The sequence below is a fragment of the Colias eurytheme genome, chromosome 7, assembly GCF_061535395.1.
Source record: "Colias eurytheme isolate Ceu_HAF_F1 chromosome 7, ilColEury1 Martin Lab GWU primary, whole genome shotgun sequence".
Classification (NCBI taxonomy): domain Eukaryota; kingdom Metazoa; phylum Arthropoda; class Insecta; order Lepidoptera; family Pieridae; genus Colias; species Colias eurytheme.
This window is the reverse complement of record NC_142986.1, coordinates 9,800,568-9,819,720: the sequence shown is the minus strand read 5'-3', so window position 1 is coordinate 9,819,720 and position 19,153 is coordinate 9,800,568. Positions and strand designations below refer to the sequence as shown.

Sequence of the window (19,153 nt, the reverse complement as noted above, 5' to 3'; positions counted from 1 at the left end):
TTTAATAGTTAGTTTGTAGAATTTTTCAAATTAAAGATAATAAGGGACCCTGTTAATTGATGAATTTGTTTAAAAAAATTGTTCTAAAGCTTTGAAAAAGTCATGCAAAAACGTACCTGTTTTATACATATATCATTTTATTCACCATCTCATTTCGATAAATCCTACGATTTAACGGTAATAAATAAATGGTTTTTACAATTACACAGAGCTACTATCACTTGAACCATATTGCATTGTATAGCAAGTCTATATCAGCTGCATAACTCTAACACACTTTGATTCTTGTACATTACACAATCAAAAACATGCGAACACACATACACACACATACACAAACACACTCATACATCCATTCTACCAATTTTAGAGTATTTTTATGACTAACATTACCTTATTTTTTAAGTTTTCTTTTAATTGTTATAGAAGAGAAGCGCCTTCTAACACAAGTGAAATTTATCAATTAAATGAAGGCACTTACCTCCAACCCAAGATTAAAACTTATTTAAAAGAAATAAACAATTTTTATTTTATATTATTTTTTGAAGTGAAACTTTTTTATCGGGGTTGGAAAAAAATTTAGTGTAACATTTTTTCGTTATGCGTGACATTTTTCCGTTACGCGCCATCTTGTTCTTATCCCTACCACGCGTGATTCGACGTATTTCAGTAAAATTGCATATAGTAAATTATTTTTTGAAAAATAAGGTCATAAAGAAGTTTCGCTTCTTACGTGTGTACACTAGTACACGAACACATTTTTTTAAAGAAATAAACAATTTTTGAAGTGAAACTTCTTTATCGGGGTCGGGCAAAAATTTAGTGTAACATTTTTTCGTTACGCCGTACGCATGACATTTTTGCGTTACACCGTACGCGTGACATTTTTGCGTTACGCCATACTCGTGACATTTTTAAGGCCATAAAGAAGTTTTACTTCTTACGTGTGTACACAAGTATAGGCACACATTTTTTTTAAAGAAATAAACAATTTTTTTTTTTAACTCCAGCTGTTAGAAGTGAACGGTGTGAGCATGCGCGGCAAGTCAGTGCACGAGGTGTGCGGCGTGCTGGGCGCGCTGGCGGGCACGCTCACCGTGGTGGTGTGCGCGCGCACCGCGCCGCGCCCGCCCGCACCGCACCGCGTGCTGCACGTGCGCGCGCACTTCGACTACGACCCAGAGGACGACGTGTACATCCCGTGCCGCGAGCTGGGTGAGCACACACACACTCACACATCCTCACAAACTTTCGCATTTATAATATTATTAAGATGAACACGTACTGTAAACACACGCATAACTACCACGAATTAACGCACACACGCACCTATAACTACCGAGGACGAAGAATACATACTGCGTGCGATAAGTGTCATAATCACACATGCATACATACACGTACACCAATACACACACACGAACGACTACTGCTAATCACAACACCTATAAATAAATAAATATAAAAATTTATTTATTTTTTCACAATAAAAATATATGCAAAAAAACTACACGCACAACGCGACCGTTGCCGTTAAAACGAGCATTTATTTATTCAGCAAACCGGTGCTTTTATTTCATAGCTCAATTCTAAACTATTAATAATCATGCTCATTATGTACAACGAAATAAGAAGAAAACAGAGAATCTTCTAATTTTTTTTAATTTTTTATTCTTCATTCGAACCACTCCACCAAAACATTTACCCGATGATTTAGCAAAGTCAAATGACACAAACAAATCATTCCAGGTATAAGTTTCCAAAAAGGCGACGTTTTACACGTGATCAGCCGCGAGGACCCGAACTGGTGGCAGGCGTTCCGCGAGGGGGAGGAGGACCAGACCCTCGCTGGACTCATTCCTAGTCAAGCTTTTCAGCACCAGTGAGTTTTATTACATTATTTTTACTTTAGAATATGTGTTTGGAATTTTTGGAAAGAAGGCGGATGGGGTTTTTGTCAATGAATAAGGGTATTTTTGATAGACTTTTTTTAGGGTGTAAGGGTGGAAGAATACTGTTAAATGGATTCGTGTAATTGATGTTGGTTTACCAAGAATTTTAAGCGAAAAATAAAAAATAATTGATGACACAATTCTTGCCTAAACGTATATCTTCCTATTTCTCTTAAACATGAAAATACGAGAGAACTTTACAAAAATATCCTTCAAAGAAATTAAAATTTAAATCTGAAAACTGCCCTTTAAATATTGTATTGTCAAAATTATCTTCCTACCCTACATTTCATAAAAATTAATATAATTTCCAGACGTGAATCAATGAAGTTAACATTAGCGGGCGAGGTAGCTGCGCGAGACAAGCCACGGAAAGGCGGCACTTTACTATGTGCGAAGAAACCGCCAAGAAAGAAAAAGGGCAAGAAAGCCACCAGTGAGGCTGGATATCCTCTGTATTCTACGTCTGGGGCTGATGGTGAGTTTTATAATTATCTTTACATCTGTATTTATAGGGAATATTATTTTTTCGAAATCAGTATGCAAAACTGTTATTAGTCCCTTTGATCTTTGACATGTATAATGTATAACTGTATATAACTCTGTACATTGTACAAAACACCCTGTAGATAATAGTTAGCTTCTCTAACATTTATCGATACTGCGCCGTTGCCACACTTCAGTCTTGTAGATTAGTAAAGTAATTATTATAAATGGTCTACTGGTCTATTTCGTTTCCGTTTTAGTATTCAATCGAATAACCCTCCTTTTGCTTTGCCGTAGTCGGGTAAAAATGATCAAATTTTTTATTGTTTCAAAATATACAGCTAATAATTTATTATGAATGTGAACCCAGCAGTTACTTAGATTAGTCAAAATCATCTTTATATAAGCGTGACTGTAATATACAACGCCAAACGTTGTTTATGAGAATGAATTCATCCCATCAATTACTGTCTTTAAAAAAAGACGGGTTGCACTCCGGGAGTGCCGGCAGAAGTGAAAACTTGATTATTAACGTTGAGCATGTTTGATATTTTGGAATGGTATCCGTCTTACGCTTTTTCGATCAGGTCACGTGTCCTGACGCGAGTTTAAGATTTTATACCCATCACAGAAAAAGTGCTCAACGCCGTTAAAGAAGTTTTCACTTCAAAAATGTGAAAATTCTGGCGCGTTGAGCGTAAAATTTCAATATCACAATACCGTCAAGTCATGGACGACGGCGACAATACTAAACTTACCAAAGAAGTTTCACTTCTGACACGTGCTCGTCATGCTTTTCATTTTAATAGAAATAGAAATAGAAATAGAAAGCGTTTTATTTGCCACCATGTAACTCTTAGTAAAAATAATACACAAAACAAAAAAAAAGATAGCAATGGAGGCAATATGGACTCCCCGTCAGCAAAGCAGCAACCATTATTTAAAATGTATTGCTGCACTGATTTTCAGAGGAGACCACGGAGATTTTAATTTAACAGAATTAATTTCCATGTTCAGAATACGAGCAAGAAGAGATCCTCACATACGAGGAGGTGGGTCTGTACTACCCGCGCGCGTCGCACAAGCGGCCCATCGTGCTCATCGGCCCGCCCAACATCGGCCGCCACGAGCTGCGGCAGAGGCTCATGGAGGACACGGCGAGGTTCGCTGCTGCTGTACCACGTGAGTATATCAAAAAAATAAAAAAAATATATATAAAAAAAACTTAAAGCTTCATCATCGTCATGATTAGTATGACTACAATGATTGGTATAGTTCTATTACCACAATCATTACGTCATCTTCATCAATGCCAAGTATTATCGAAATCCGTCTAATGGTTTTCCTGTCAAAGAGTAACAAACATACATTATATAAAGAAGATGCTAATTATAAATAAATAAATATTTCAGGACAATTTTCACACACGGCACGATCTGATCTCTTACTAAGCTTTCGCTTGTGTTAAGGAAACCAGATGGCTGATAAACATACATATATAATTTTAAATAAATACTTATACATATAGATAATTAACATCCAGACACAGAGCCAACATTCATGTTCATCACACAAATATTTGCCCCGGGTGGGAATCGAACCCACGACCTGGCTTTGAAGGCAGGGCCACTACCAACCATGCCAACCGGTCAGTCAAATAATTACTATTATTTCTAATAAATATCTTAATTATTCCAGACACATCCCGACCCCGCAAAGACCACGAGGTCCCCGGGCAAGACTATCACTTTATATCGCGGACGCAGTTTGAAGCAGATATATTGAATAGAAAGTTTGTGGAACATGGCGAATATGAAAAGGCGTATTATGGTGAGTGTTTTTATATATGTACTAGTTTTCATCCTGCGGCTTCGCCCGCTTTGTCTAAAACCTAATAAATTATACACTAAAACCTTCCTCTTGAATCACTCTATCTATTACAAAATCCGCATCAAAATTCGTTGCGTAGTTTTAAAGATTTAAGCATACATAGGACATAGGGACAGAAAAAGCGACTTTGTTTTATACTATGTAGGATGATAGTAAACAACTATGAAGCTAATATAAAATAAGTTGTTTATTGTAAGAAGTTTTATTAGGTCTATTTTTGTTGTATAATAATTTAAAGTTTGTAGAAAAATTACTTTGGCCATTTAATTTGTGTATAACTTAACTTACCTCACCTAAAATTTTAATACCATTTATCAAGATAAATTTTTGAAAAAACATCTACGTTAATACACTCTAATAACATGTTTATAAGAAAATAGTTACTAATCATAAATCTATGTTGTCTCTTGTCCCTTTTCTTTTCCAAGTACAACACTCGTATTGGTTACGGAAATCGATTTACCGCTTTAGTTACCACCAGGCAATTCTAATATCGTAAAAAAATGTTCTAAAATAAATAAATAAAAAAATAAAATAAAAATAGTTTATTTCGTTTCTAAATTTTACACAATTTGAAGTAGTAGGGCAAGTAGTAAAATATTTGTTTTCTTTTTCCAGGCACATCACTAGAAGCGATCCGCGAAGTAGTGAACTCCGGGAAGATTTGCGTACTAAACCTACACCCGCAGTCGCTCAAGATCCTGCGAGGGTCTGACTTGAAGCCCTACACTGTGTTCGTGGCTCCACCTAGTTTGGAGAAGTTACGGCAGAAGAAGATCAGGAACGGAGAGGCTTTTAAGGTAAGGAGTAGGATTTTTTATGACCATTTTTCTTATGAAAAATGTTGCTGGAAACTTGGTGTAAATTTTTATGTTTTAAAAAATGTCTATGTTATTTGTTGTAACTTGGCACTTGTCGCTCTTTAGATGAGGACTTTTCAAGAAGCTTATATCTAATACACTGGAGATTGCACTATGACCATTAAATTGTAACAAGAAAATATGACGTTGAATGACGCCTGTATGTTTTTTTTATCCCTTTTACACCTAACTTGGCCATGTTAGGGGTTAGGCATATTTTCTTGTTACAAGTTAATGGTCATAGTGCAATCTCCAGTGTATTAGATATAAGCTTCTTGGGACTTTTCAACAATCTTTGCTCTGCAACCTGTAGATTCAATTTTGTTGCTAAATTAATAATAAATATTTTATAAATTGTGTCTGTAATCATAAATGTATTCAGTAACACACTTTTTTTTTGTCAAGAGAAATTTATAATTACTAAAATTAAAAAAAAATACAAAATCACAACGAGACATACTATTATTAATATGAAAACATGTCACAGTATTAGCATATATTTTTATTTATTAACATTTACTATTCCTCATTTACAGGAAGAAGAGCTAAAAGAGATAATAGCGACCGCCCGAGACATGGAACTCCGCTGGGGACACTTGTTCGACATGATCATAATCAACAACGACACACAGCGTGCCTACACACAATTACTTAACGAAATAAACAGTCTCGAGCGCGAGCCGCAGTGGGTGCCCGCACATTGGCTCAAGCACACCTAGCGGGACCTGCCCCTTGTACCCCGAGTGCCCCGGGGACAATGCCGGCTAAAAGTGCCCCGAAAAGTTTTGTGTCAAATGGAAAAAGTGCCCCAAGATGTGATTCATGTGAAAAAAGTGCCCCAAGTAACTGTGCCTCAACTGCCCCTAGTTGTATCACATAAGATGAAAAAAGTGCCCCAAACAACTGCGTCTCAAGTCGTTTTTCTGCCCCATGTGCCACACGTGAATCTGCCCCAAGTTGCTCTTTCCCTTCACCAAGTGCCCCAACAGAAACTAGATCAGTCAGATCTACGGAAGCGACAATGGTCGAATCAAGTGAAACAATCACAGCAATTTTCCCAAGTGCCACAAATGTCCCATATTCTGCCCCATATATTCCAACCTAATCCTTTAGGAAACCATTCCATTGCTTGCAAAACTGATAGAGATGTGGAACAATGTGATTATAACAATGATGATGATGAAAAGCTTTGTGATGAAGAAAACGCTGGTGTTTTCAGTACTGAAATCGAAAATGTGGAAAGTGATCGACATGTAACTAATTTTGTTGGAAATGAATTGTGTGATTCTGTTGACAACAGAAATATGTTTTATGAAGAAAGGAAACATAATTGTTTCAGGACTGATGCTATAGGGAATGTACTATGTAATTGTTCTGTTGATATCGGAAATTACAAAATAGTCTCTGAAGTTTTTAATACTTATGAGGTCGAAAATATTGGTTCAACTGATTTTGTTAGAAATGTTGAACAGCTTGAAAACGCTGGTAAAACAAAACATCAGAAGTTAAAAATCAGAAAATATAAATCAAAAGTTCAAAATCTATCTCACGTAATAAGCTTCAATGATTCTAACATTACCAGTAATGATCCAATCGAAAATAAACAAGATTTACATATTTCTGATGAACCTATATCTGATTTCGATAAAATTCCAACTATAAAAATTCAGAGACAAATTTCCGATAACAACAGACGTGTTCAATCATTTTCTGATGTCAACAGAAATATCCTAAAATTTGTCCTCCTCGTGGGTGTAGTGACGCGAATGGTTATACATTTGCTTGGAAAGTTCGTAGGCGCGATAAAAAGTTCTGTTCATAGAGTAGCGTAGACGAATGAAAATTAATAATACTATGTATTTAACGAGTACTTTGAAGACTGTTATTAATTTATTTCGATTTAAATCGATATTGATTTTCATTCGATTAGTGCGACATCGAGAATCGCGCATTCGTAGAACGATATTTGTTTCGAATATTCCTTATTTTGATTAAATTAATCGTACACATGTTTTGAAATTATATTAAATGCACTGGCAATAATTGTCGTGGAGTGTCGGCGTAGGTGATAAAATATATTTGTATCGGTTTTTCGTGTAACAACTTTTAATACTGCCTTAAAATTTATAAACGTTAAACATAGTTGTTTGTTAAAATTAGAATTTTCAATACGATCATTTGGGTTCTAGCTAAACACCATCGTTGAAACGCTTCTAATTTTAATGAATCATTAGGTAACAATATAACCAATACTCTTCATGTTCTTGATGGATCAATATTTAATCAATAACGTTGTTAATATTCAATAAAATAATAATTTTCTATATTTAGAATCATTTATCTGATTATAATTGATCTTTTGTAATAACAAAATAAATTATAAAATATTAACTGTTAAAATTAATATGTTTTCATGTTATTGGTCGTTTTTATATTCACATATTATATATTTAACGAAACTAATAAATAAATATACTAACGAAATAAAACTATAAAACTATACATAATAAAAAGATTATTAAAATATTTCAATACTTCCAAAATTTTGCAGTAGCTTTTAAAAAATAGTAACTTTTTGGAAATTTTCTCCTGTAGTATCTTGAGGGAGGTAAATCAATGGTAGATTTTAAATATTAACAAGTATATTGGACAGTGTTTAAAATCAGCTGTAATAGCGAGTAGAAAGCAATATTTTAACCTAAAAATGACATATCTGTTTTTATATTATCTTTACCTATACCTTAATAGTTTCACACTTATCTCTTCATATTACTTTATGATGAAGGCATTAACGCGGTTTAAGTAGTTCACATTATTTATAACATTTTCGTATATGTTTAATACATACTTTAAACATTCCAAAGTTAGTTTATTTTATCAACTCTTGTCCAATAAAATTTGCCTTGCAAATTGCATGTCAAAAATGGCGCCAAAATCAAATGTTTTACAACACAATTACTAAATTCCTCTATGAAAAGTATTAAATAGTTATCCAATAAGAAAAATTACAGCTGTGAATATTCTAAAATATTATGTCCATGTTCAAATTTAGTACCTATATATATGCAGCTAGTTTCGATTTTTTATTATATTAATAAGTAGACAGAAAAGTGCATTCCAAATAATTAAGTGCCAAATACCAACCACTGTTCGTGGTGTTACTATTGATAACAATAACTACCTTAAAATATTTTTAATCACAATTTTGCAATGTACTTAGTGTGGGCCCACTGACGAATTTTACGAACTGATAAAAAAATCAATTAATGCGTTCACAAAAACTGATTGTTTTGCTAGTGATATTGCTTTGCAGTTGCCAAATGTCGACTATAATAATAAAATATAATACAAATATTCAGTGGAATAGTAAAATACCGTCAGAGCGCTTGGCATTTTAATTTTGTGTATATTACTTAATTTATATTTACCGATTGATGTACCGATACGGATATCGTGTTATTTTTATACATTGATTGATTTTTATTAATGTAAGTTTGAGTATTTTGTGGTAGCCTGTGGAGGTGCTAATGTAAACTAGAATTCTATGTTATCTGTTTGATTTATGAAACGTGCATTGGATGTATTCGCAAATTTATTTGTATCTAAAACATAATGTTTTTGCCCCGTGTATTTTAATATACATTTTGTGCACGTATTCAATTGTGGATTTATCGAACTTCACAGTATTGATATTATTATTATTATATAATTTATAAATAGTCCTGTATATAAAATTTATTGACAACAAATTGATTAAAATTATTATAAATACCATGTTAATAGAGAACAATTGAATGTAAATAATAGATTATACCTATTAAATTTAATATCAGATATTACCTTGTTTCATTTTTATTAATTATTATCCTCATCCAGTTAATCCAGGTACCCATTTTATTAAATACTATTGTCAGTACTGAGCGACTGAAAGCGACTGAAAAACATAGACGACCTGTGTTCGATATGCAGGGTGTCCTACTATCGGTATACTAAGCGCGAAGGAACTTGTAGTCTTACATACACTGATCACGTAAAAAATACTTAAACAACAAAATTACGATATACATTTTTTGCTAAATTTTTCCTTAAAATTCATGTTTTCTTCTCGCTGCCGCGCAGCCGGCATATAACGCTTCGCTAATGTGAGCATTTTGTCTATGAAAACATAATCTTAAACGATAGCTCACGGGCGGGTGGCAAAGTTGGGCGGGTTGCTTGTTAGGCGTGTACACAGAGTTTCAAGAATTCATTTATTTGAAAAAAAATGTAAGTGGAATTTTATAAGTATTTTTTACCTACTCAGCGTTATCAAAACTATAACTTAAATTGAGCTTGGAATACCGACGGTGGATAGAATTTCATTTAACAATGAGTATTACAAGGTCAAAAAAGCTTGAAGATTTAGCTTGAAGCGGAAAAAACTAGGGATGCGTCCGATGTATCAAATCGTATCCAAAATCCGATTTCAAAAACAAACCGATACGGTACGATTTCTCGATTTCAGAAATCAAGCCGAAGCGAACCAAAACGCTAGCGATCTACGATCTACACCAAACGTACTGTGTGTTTAATGTTTATCCAAACTCAAATCGGATTTGAAATTCATGCTATCTTCTTTACTCCGCTTTGTGTCAATTGGTTAGAACGAGATAAACTGAACTTCTTCGCAAATCTATTTCCATTGAATACGTGCGTTCAATATAGTCCTACAACTCAGTATGTACATAAAGACTATATTTGCGTGGATAGGCGGCGAGGTAATTTAAGTACTTAATTTTGGCTGTTTGTTTACCTACTACAAAAAACTCTTGCTTTCTGCTAGTCCTAAGCCTAGAATAAAGCATGCAGGAAAATCGCGCAAATCTAAGAGTATCCATATCCATAATAAAGCCATATCTAAACACAAACAAGCGAATTGGCAAAGCTAGGTAAAACTGAAATCGGATTTCTAAAATCGGATTTTGAAATCGATTTCAAAATCTGAGATCGAATAAATATCCGATTGCGTTCATAATCGAAAACGCCCATGACTAGAAAAAACGGTAATATAATAGATATATTATGATTACTTTGTTATCCTTAGTTGTTATCTGTCTGACATAGACCATTTTTTAACTGTCTTCAAAAAAAGGAGGAGGTTATCAATTCGGCCGATTTCAAATTTCGATGGGCCCTGGAGGGAAACTACATATTTGAAATATTGAATTTTGCTAAAAGGATGTTTCCTTTCATCATTTTTAAAATGATATAGAACTGCATTCATAGCTTTTCAAAAAAAATCTTACTTCGACCGGGAATCGAACTAGTTACTTAAGTAACTAAAAAAAAAAAAATATTGTTATTTTATTATTAAAATCGAATTAGACAATGTTAAAGAATTATTGGTCGTAAAAACATTTGCACGTAGAAATGGAAATATCATGGAATTGACCATTTTTTATTGTATCATCAACACTATGTCAACATAAAGAACGTTACTAATTTAACACTATTAAAACTAATAAATTGTTCAAAATGAGACCTCTTAATACAAGTAAAATAAAGAAAAAAAAATGCAAAATCTCTGTCCATTATATAATCGATAGAAATATACTCTGTAAAATGTATCCGATACAGAAAAACTCTTCTAAGTATTATCACAGTATTACCATATTTCCTACAGTAGTGCGACGAATGTACTTGTGCAGAGAAACGGAGGGGAACTGGCGGGGGTCGGGCGACGCGGGCCGCGTAAAGCAATCACGCTGAGATTGCTTTACCTATCGTGAAAGGACGACGCAGTCGTATTTTTTGTGTTATAATTTTATTATACATAGACCGTACTTACATATTCTATTATGGCACGCACAAACTGTTCCGTTTACGGATGTAAATCTACATTGAAATCCCAGAAGGAAACAATATTTCAGAAAGATTGTATTAATTGTATCTGTTGAATTAAAATCAAAGCTATGTATGTGTTGTCCTCATTATTTCCTAATCAGATTGTACATCCCAATGCGAATGCATTACTTAGTTAAATGTTATAATATACAATTAAGAACATCCAAAAATAAAGTGTCCACGTAAATAATATTTAGCAGTGCAATATCTGTAATTATATATTTATGAACAAATAATTACATCAGATTTAATAATCGCAATTATTTTGAATGTACATATATGAAATATGAATAAATGATTTCATCATAATATTAATAATCACAATTGTTTTATTTCCCATTTGTTGCAACCCTAGCGTATTTTCGTGTGGCAGCGTAAGTACCTACGCTGGCGGCGGCATCGCGCGACATCAAAGGCGATTCCGTACTGTAGGAAATAATATTGTAATACTGTGGTATTATGTTACATAATTTAAACATAAAGACAACCAAATTGTAAGATAGAAACCAATAAATAATAAAATATTAGTTTAGTTTAGTTTTAACATAAAATGCATAGATATGTGAGGGGTACAGAATCAAAGGCAGCTATATCCACCTAGGCATTTTTTTCATAAAGCAGAAAAAACGTCTTATTTTATTTTTACTGTAGAAATACGTGTAAAAAAAGCCTTAAAAAAAGTATTAGGAATGTTGGTACCACTGAACAACACACACCCATAAACCAATCCAAATTAAAACTTTTACGCGATAATTTTAAAATCACTTAGCTGTATTTGATACCAACAAAAGGATTTAGCTGTCTTTGAATCTGATTGTAATGGATATAGCTGTTTTTGATACCAATTCTTTGGTGATGACGTCACAGGAATAGTGATGTGCAGTTAAACTTTATCTAAGGATTTTCTATCCAAAATGAAATGAAAATATGCATTCGTTATTATCACGTCGATTGCTTAAAAATTGATACCGAATTATAATCCTACTAATATTATAAAGGCAAAAGTTTGTGGATGGATGGATGTTTGTTACTCTTTCGAAAACTACTGAACAGATTACGATGAAATTTGGTATGTAGGTAGCTGAAGACCCAGAATAATACATAGGGGTAAGGTAGGTGTAGGGCAGGTATAGGGCAGGTATAGGGTAGGTGTAGCGTAGGTGTTGGATTGATTACTGGACAAGACGACGTCTGCCGGGTCAGCTAGTTGAGTAAATAAAAGAACATTTTTATAAAATCATTTTTATTATGAATTAAATTTTATATACTTAAATTCTCTCCTTCTTCTTGAACTTCACATAGATCTTCTACAGTATCGTTCTCTTCAACTCCCCTTTCTTCTAATAGCCGCAGCTCATCTTCGTCTAAATGATTCAATACGGCGTGAAAATATCTTAAATGTGCCAGGTTTTTCCAAGAGTCACCGTAGTGTTTTTGAAGCAAGTTTCTGACATCTCGCAACTTTAATGGATTCACTTGTATGCCGCTAGGAATTATTGTTGGTCGTATATCCTCAGCTTTTTTGCCTGGTTTACACAAACTTTTGTTTCCCGTGTCAGAATTGTAATATAATTCACCACGTACCAACACACTTCCTTGTTTTTTGGATCTTCGAAGAATAAATCTTTTGCACTGAGAAATCTTGAAGTGAATTTGAGCCGGTGTTTTAACAATACTATTTATTGAACTTTTCCAGTCAAGCACGGGTATATCACGTAGTTGCGTGACTGTAGAGTGTTCACTGATTACAGCGATGTACTCTTCTGGCGATGTGATTACCTCAAGTTTTCGGATTTGTTTTTCAATATTCCCGAAAACTCTATCAGGAGGCATGAAAGAATGGCCTGTGATGGGAAACACTAGTTCCATTTTTTTTACATGACGGTTTTCTAAAAGCCATCGCATGCACATGGAAATCATTATATAATTTTTATTTTGGCCAGCACATCCATCTGCCACTAAACGGACGTGGGTTACATCAGTTAGGTCAGTTTTGTTGAGCCTATCATATACAGCAGAAGCAATTTGGTTTGAACCTTTAGCATATTCATTTTCTGTCCAGATGTATGCATATGTAGTGTTTTTATTTAAAGGATCTTTCGATGATCCTTGGACTATTGTAAAATTATACAAATACAGCTGCCTGCTGTAATAACAGCTCTGGTCGGGCACTTTCGGAAGTACTAAATTCTTTTGGCAATCGAATGAGAATGTAATCATTTGCCCTTCTTTTTCCCTTAGTAGTTTAAAAAATGTTTGTGCTCTTAATTTGTGTATCCTTTTCTCTATCATCAGTAGGTTTTTCTTTGATGTATCATTTTCGTTTTTCAATTTTTCTTGAAGTTCAAGGCATTTCGAGCACACATCCGTCCTTGGACTCCCAAAACCAAGATTAAAATCCTGATTAAAGATAGATCTAAAGTAAGATGATTTGACTGGGCTGTTTGGATGTGCTTGTTTAAAAAGTTTATATATTTTTTTAATATTGAGCTCACTAGGTAGGTATTTACGTTGCTGCGATGATCCTCTGCAATAATGTGCTTCAACGCAATTCAAAGACTTTAAAAAACTATGAACTGATTGTCTTTGTGCTGCAAACTTTTGTGTCTTACGGTCACCGCCTCTTTTCTCTGTAGGAACCCGACCAGATTCAAAGAAGTTTTGCATGACGAACTGAACACGATACTTCGTTATCCCAAGTGTATTTAGAAATACTTTCTGGCAAACTGGAATGGCTTTCTTAAGTGATTTTGCGTAAATTGCATATTTTATCGAAAAAGCTCTGCTTTTTCTTACGTTTTTTACAGGCCGTTTTCTGGCTGTTTTTTTTACCGAACAGCACTTCAATATTAACGCATCTTGGTGTTGTTTGTTGGGTTTTGAGTAAAACGATCTGTGAAAATGCACTAGATCTAGTATTTTCAATTGTTTACACGCAAATGATTTTGTGTTATGATTGCAGGTTATGTTTTCAGGCAAAGATGGCGACGAGTACCTGTGAAACAAAACAAACGTAACCATTACTGTTTTAGCCTATTCAATTTTCATTAAGATGAAATACTTGCAAAACAAATAGCGACGCCTATATCTCTTACGGTGTGGGCAGAGCGTCACCGATCTCATAGATAGTTTATACGACGTCTGACAAAGTTTTGAAGGTAGGAAGGTGGAAGTTTATTGCTTAAAGTATATTCGTTCAGAACGTGTCGCGGCGACGGCTTCCTTTGACAAGCGCCGGCACGCGCCTAGGCAGCAGGTACAAAGAGCGATCGCTTCAGGCTGAACGTACTTTAATTATAGGTTGTCAGCTTATCGCCTAAATTCCAATACACTATAATCCCCGGGACCCTTAATGGAATGGACCCATCTATTGATAGAAATCGAACTGAACAACATTAAACTTATAGGTAATGTTAAACCTAGAATATATACCTCTTCCATCTATTCTTTAAAAAATTGTATCTTTTGTTAAAAATTCTATCGAACTCCATCGGATTAAGTACATCACTAGACTAGGCTTACCTGTCAATTTTCGCTTTGTTCGCCTTCCATTTCTCCGGCTGTCTTTTGCGCTTTCTTCCTTTCCCTGGCAATGCTTCTATTACAGGCACTTCCATTACACGTTTAACTAGTCGTATAACACGTTTTTAGTAAGAAAACTATGCAAAATCCTATTTAATTTCGATAAAAATCACACCCACGCAAACACGGTTCAGTATGAAATCCGCCATCTTGTCATTACGAAAATGGATGCCTGTGATTGGCCGAGCTCAATTCTAGCTGTGTTCGTTTCCAAACCCTGTGGATTTAGCTGACTTTGATTCTAAACCGATTCTTTAAACGGGAATTTGGCTGGGATTTAGCTGTTTTAGGTACCAAACAATTTTGTGAACTTATGTGGAATAGTATGAAGAATAAGATGGCATTCACAGTTTAAAAAATGACTTGTTGTGGATATAGCTGCCTTTGATTCTATACCCCTCATGTGGTCTTATTATTACATATCTTATTAGTATGTTTACGTTGTAATTATTATTTACGTGCCTGATTCGTATAACCTATGGGCATTTTTTTTCAATTGGTACCACCTCTCAAAATATGCTACTGAATATTGTTTTCAGTATTTTGGGTAATTGTTGGTTTATTAGAGTAATAGATTAATTAAATTTTACTAAAAATGTTTTTGAATTTTATTTTAAACCCTGATTTTATATGAAACTAGCTGCGCCCCGAGGTTTCACCCGCGTGGCGCCGCTCCTGTTGGTCTTATAGCGCGATGATAATATCATGAATGATAATATCATCGCGCTTTAGGCTATATATGTATATATAGCCTACTGCCTATAGCCTATAGCACTTATAGCAGCCTCGATAAATGGGCTATTTTTTTCAAATCGGACCAGTAGTTCCTGAGATTAGCGCGTTCAAACAAACTCTTCAGCTTTATAATATTATTATAGAAAGTATAGATAGATGAGCATAATATTACATAATTATAAAATAAAAATTCTATCAGAAATTTAGAACGGAACCGGGAACGTGTTATCTATTTACGGCCAATGGTTACCTATTTCATGCCAATCAATTTGCATAGCAAATTTTATTCAAAACGACTGTGTAGATTTTGCGTGAAATTGCACCAATCACATTCATATCCATTCACTATTTAATATTGTAAACAATATAATACATATTTACTTTAATACATATTATAAACTTCTATAATACATATAATGAAATAATCGGATAAGGATCGATTTCTTTTTTAAATTTTAAAGGTATATTCCGTAGGTCATAGAATAGGTTGTAAACTGTTATAAAGCGATGTCCTGATTGAAAAGAGTTTTCCGAGCTATTTACCTACTTATCTAGTAGTTATTCAATAAATATATTTAAAACAATTAATCGCAAAAATATCAAACATTGTTGTTTATAAATATTTCCCCTAAAGTATTGTGATTTGTGAATGTAACAATATGTGAATGTAGCTTGAATATAAACAAAGAAATGATCGATATATCGATTAATCAATTGATGGATTGATTGATTGATTGAATGATTGATTGATTGATTGATTGATAAATTGATCGATTGATTGAATGATTGATTGATCGATTGATCGATTATTGTTTGATCGATTATTGATTGATCGATTATTGATTGATTGATTGATTGATTGATCGAATGATTGATCGATTGATCGATTGATTGATCAATCAATCAATCAATCGATCAGTCGATCAATCAATCATTCAATCAATTCAATCAATCAATCAATAATCGATCAATCAATAATCGATCAATCAATAATCGATCAAACAATAATCGATCAATCGATCAATCAATAAAAGATCAATCGATATATCGATCGATCAATCGATTTATCAATCGATCAATCGATCGATCCATCGATCAGTCGATCAATCAATCATTCAATCAATTCAATCAATCAATCAATAATCGATCAATCAATAATCGATCAATCAATAATCGATCAAACAATAATCGATCAATCGATCAATCAATAAAAGATCAATCGATATATCGATCGATCAATCGATTTATCAATCGATCAATCGATCGATCCATCGATCAGTCGATCAATCTATCAATCGATCAATCAATCGATCAATCAATCAATAATCGATCTATCAATAATCGATCAATCAATAATTGATCAATCAATAATTGATCAATCGATCAATCGATATATCGATCGATCAATCAAATCAATCAATAATCGATCAATCAATAATCGATCAATCGATCAATCAATAATTGATAAATCGATTGATCGATCGATATATCGATTGATCTATTATTGATTGATCGATTGATCGATTATTGATTGATCGATTATTGATTGATTTGATTGATCGATCGATATATCGATTGATCGATTGATCGATTGATCAATTATTGATTGATCAATTATTGATTGATCGATTATTGATAGATCGATTATTGATTGATTGATCGATTGATCGATCGATATATCGATTGATCGATTGATTGATCGATTGATTGATCGATTGATCGATCATTCAATCAATCAATAATCGATCTATCAACGACTAAGAAGAAGAAGAAGAAGATATCGATTTGAATAAAGATATAATAAAATAAAATATTTTTTTTTAATTTTTAGTTAGTTCGATTCCCGGTCGAAGTAAGTGAATTTTCGAAAATCTTTGAATGCAGTTCTATGTCTTTTTAAAAATAAAGGAATGTTTCCTCTCAGCAAATTTTTCTATCTTGAGTATTTCAAATAGTTTCCCTTCAGGGCCCATCGAAAATTTCCACACTCTATACCTATATTTTTTTATGTATGTACACCGATTTCTTCGAGGTTTCTAAACCGATTTACGTGATTCTTATTTTTTTTATGCGGAATGGTGTCGAATTGGTCCTATAGAAATTTTATTCGGATAGGCCCGCTAGTTTTTACATACATACGCAGACATAGAGCTGATTTGAATGGTGGCCATAGGAACTCAGTAATATTATATTACTATATAATATTACTGAGTTCCTATGGCCACCTTCCGATTCGATAAAGATAAATAAAACACGAATTTTTAACACGAATCAAACGAGCCCAAACTCGATAAAGTTGAGTCAATATAGTATTATATTGACTCAACTTTATCGAGTTTGGGCTCGTTTGATTCGTGTTAAAAAATTCACTAAAAACGTTTATAGGTAAACCAGAATCTGATGGCAATTAGGGAAATCAAAATTTTGAGTGTGCAACCCTAGGGAAAATGGACTGAACGATTTTGATACTTCGTATTTTTTATTTTGTCCTCAATATCATTAGTCGCATTAAACAAGTGGATAATACTGTATTTAATAATGAGATATCCACATAATATTATGTATTTACACATACCTATATTTGAATATATTATGTATATCATTATGGCATGTGAAAATATGGATGTAATGATAATGCAGATCAAAACTTATTTACTATATTAAGTAACGATTGTTTTTATTTTTTATAAAATAAAACAATAATAAAATAAAATCATGTTTATTTTCGTAAGTATTAACACATTATAAAATTGTACACCTTGGACTTGACAAATAGCAGAATTGGAAACTCCTGTAATAAGTTTTCATAAAATTATATTTTAATCAACAAACAATATTATAGTTACCTATTTATAACATTTTTAATTTAAAGTATCAAAACGGGTAAGTCCAACTTAGCAATAAAATCTTTCACGCGCATTAAAATTGAAAATTTTGATGTGTTTGACCCTTCTTCATCGAATATTTTTCTATACACATTGTAAACAACACTTCTTGCTTGTGATCGCAGCGGTTTTATCGACATTTCGAAGATTTTGAAGACAAAATCCTAAAAATTAATCATCAACACAAATAATTTGACAACCAATTTGATAGTTGTCAAATAAAGTTGCCACATGAAAATCTTTTATTTTTCAAATATAAATATGCCATCAGATTCTGGTAGACCTATAAACGTAGTTAAGTATATTTTTTATTTAATACTTTTTGTAATAACAATACAATAATTTAAACAACCGACTTCAAAAACGAAAAAGTAAAAAAAAATAAAAAGATTTGATATTATTAGTTACTACTTAATATTTAGATGTGCTATATAATAAAATGGTTTGATGTCGGTGTACGGGCTCAATACTAAGTGCTTAGTGCTTGGCAGTTGGCACCGACTTCATATTATGCTTAGATCATTAATTAAATGATAATATAAGCATATTACATATTTTGAATCTTGATGGATGTCTTATAACTAGTTAATTTATAATCGACGAATTATTAGTAGTAACATTAATCAGAAACTATTTTGCTATATAAAATACCTACCTTATTTATAATAGATGGTTGTTATAATTATTAATAAATTACATGAAAATAGACGTAGAAAAAAATTTGCACATTCACTGAAGACGCTAAGTTCAATTCAATTCAATATTTTAATTTATGGCAGTACTGAAGACGCTAAGTTAAACAATCACTATTCACATTGAGTATCCGAACAACAAATGCCAAATTGACTGCGTCATCAATTGACATTTAACGCCTTACGGT

At 33.1% G+C, this 19,153-nt stretch overlaps 2 protein-coding genes across 5 annotated transcripts in view; one reads left to right on the top strand and one right to left on the bottom strand.

The window, feature by feature from the left end:
* sdt (MAGUK p55 family member stardust) overlaps nucleotides 1–9,024 on the top strand; it is a 106,127-nt gene extending 97,103 nt beyond the window's left edge. For all 4 annotated transcript variants that reach the window (XM_090103653.1, XM_090103649.1, XM_090103650.1 and 1 more), the window contains 7 exons: nucleotides 1,011–1,215; nucleotides 1,750–1,882; nucleotides 2,267–2,430; nucleotides 3,456–3,620; nucleotides 4,137–4,268; nucleotides 4,947–5,128; nucleotides 5,725–9,024. In XM_090103653.1, the coding sequence (XP_089959779.1) occupies nucleotides 1,011–1,215; nucleotides 1,750–1,882; nucleotides 2,267–2,430; nucleotides 3,456–3,620; nucleotides 4,137–4,268; nucleotides 4,947–5,128; nucleotides 5,725–5,907 (1,164 nt within the window). In that variant the 3' untranslated portion in view covers nucleotides 5,908–9,024. The remainder of the gene's footprint in view (nucleotides 1–1,010; nucleotides 1,216–1,749; nucleotides 1,883–2,266; nucleotides 2,431–3,455; nucleotides 3,621–4,136; nucleotides 4,269–4,946; nucleotides 5,129–5,724) is intronic.
* Nucleotides 9,025–12,179: 3,155 nt separating this feature from the next.
* LOC149907288 (uncharacterized) lies at nucleotides 12,180–14,688 on the bottom strand. The gene is made up of 2 exons (XM_090103664.1): nucleotides 14,594–14,688; nucleotides 12,180–14,066 (listed from the first exon to the last, which is right to left on the bottom strand). Exons 1-2 carry the CDS (start codon nucleotides 14,686–14,688, stop codon nucleotides 12,332–12,334), a joined length of 1,830 nt encoding a protein of 609 aa, XP_089959790.1. The 3' UTR covers nucleotides 12,180–12,331.
* Nucleotides 14,689–19,153: the final 4,465 nt, after the last annotated feature.

Bases quoted from the DNA above. Each gene is read 5' to 3' on its own strand.
- LOC149907288 (XM_090103664.1), bottom strand. From the start codon at position 14,688: ATGGAAGTGCCTGTAATAGAAGCATTGCCAGGGAAAGGAAGAAAGCGC. The intron at 14,067-14,593 runs GTAAGCCTAGTC...TTTGTTTCACAG, and splicing joins AACAAAGCGAAAATTGACAG to GTACTCGTCGCCATCTTTGC.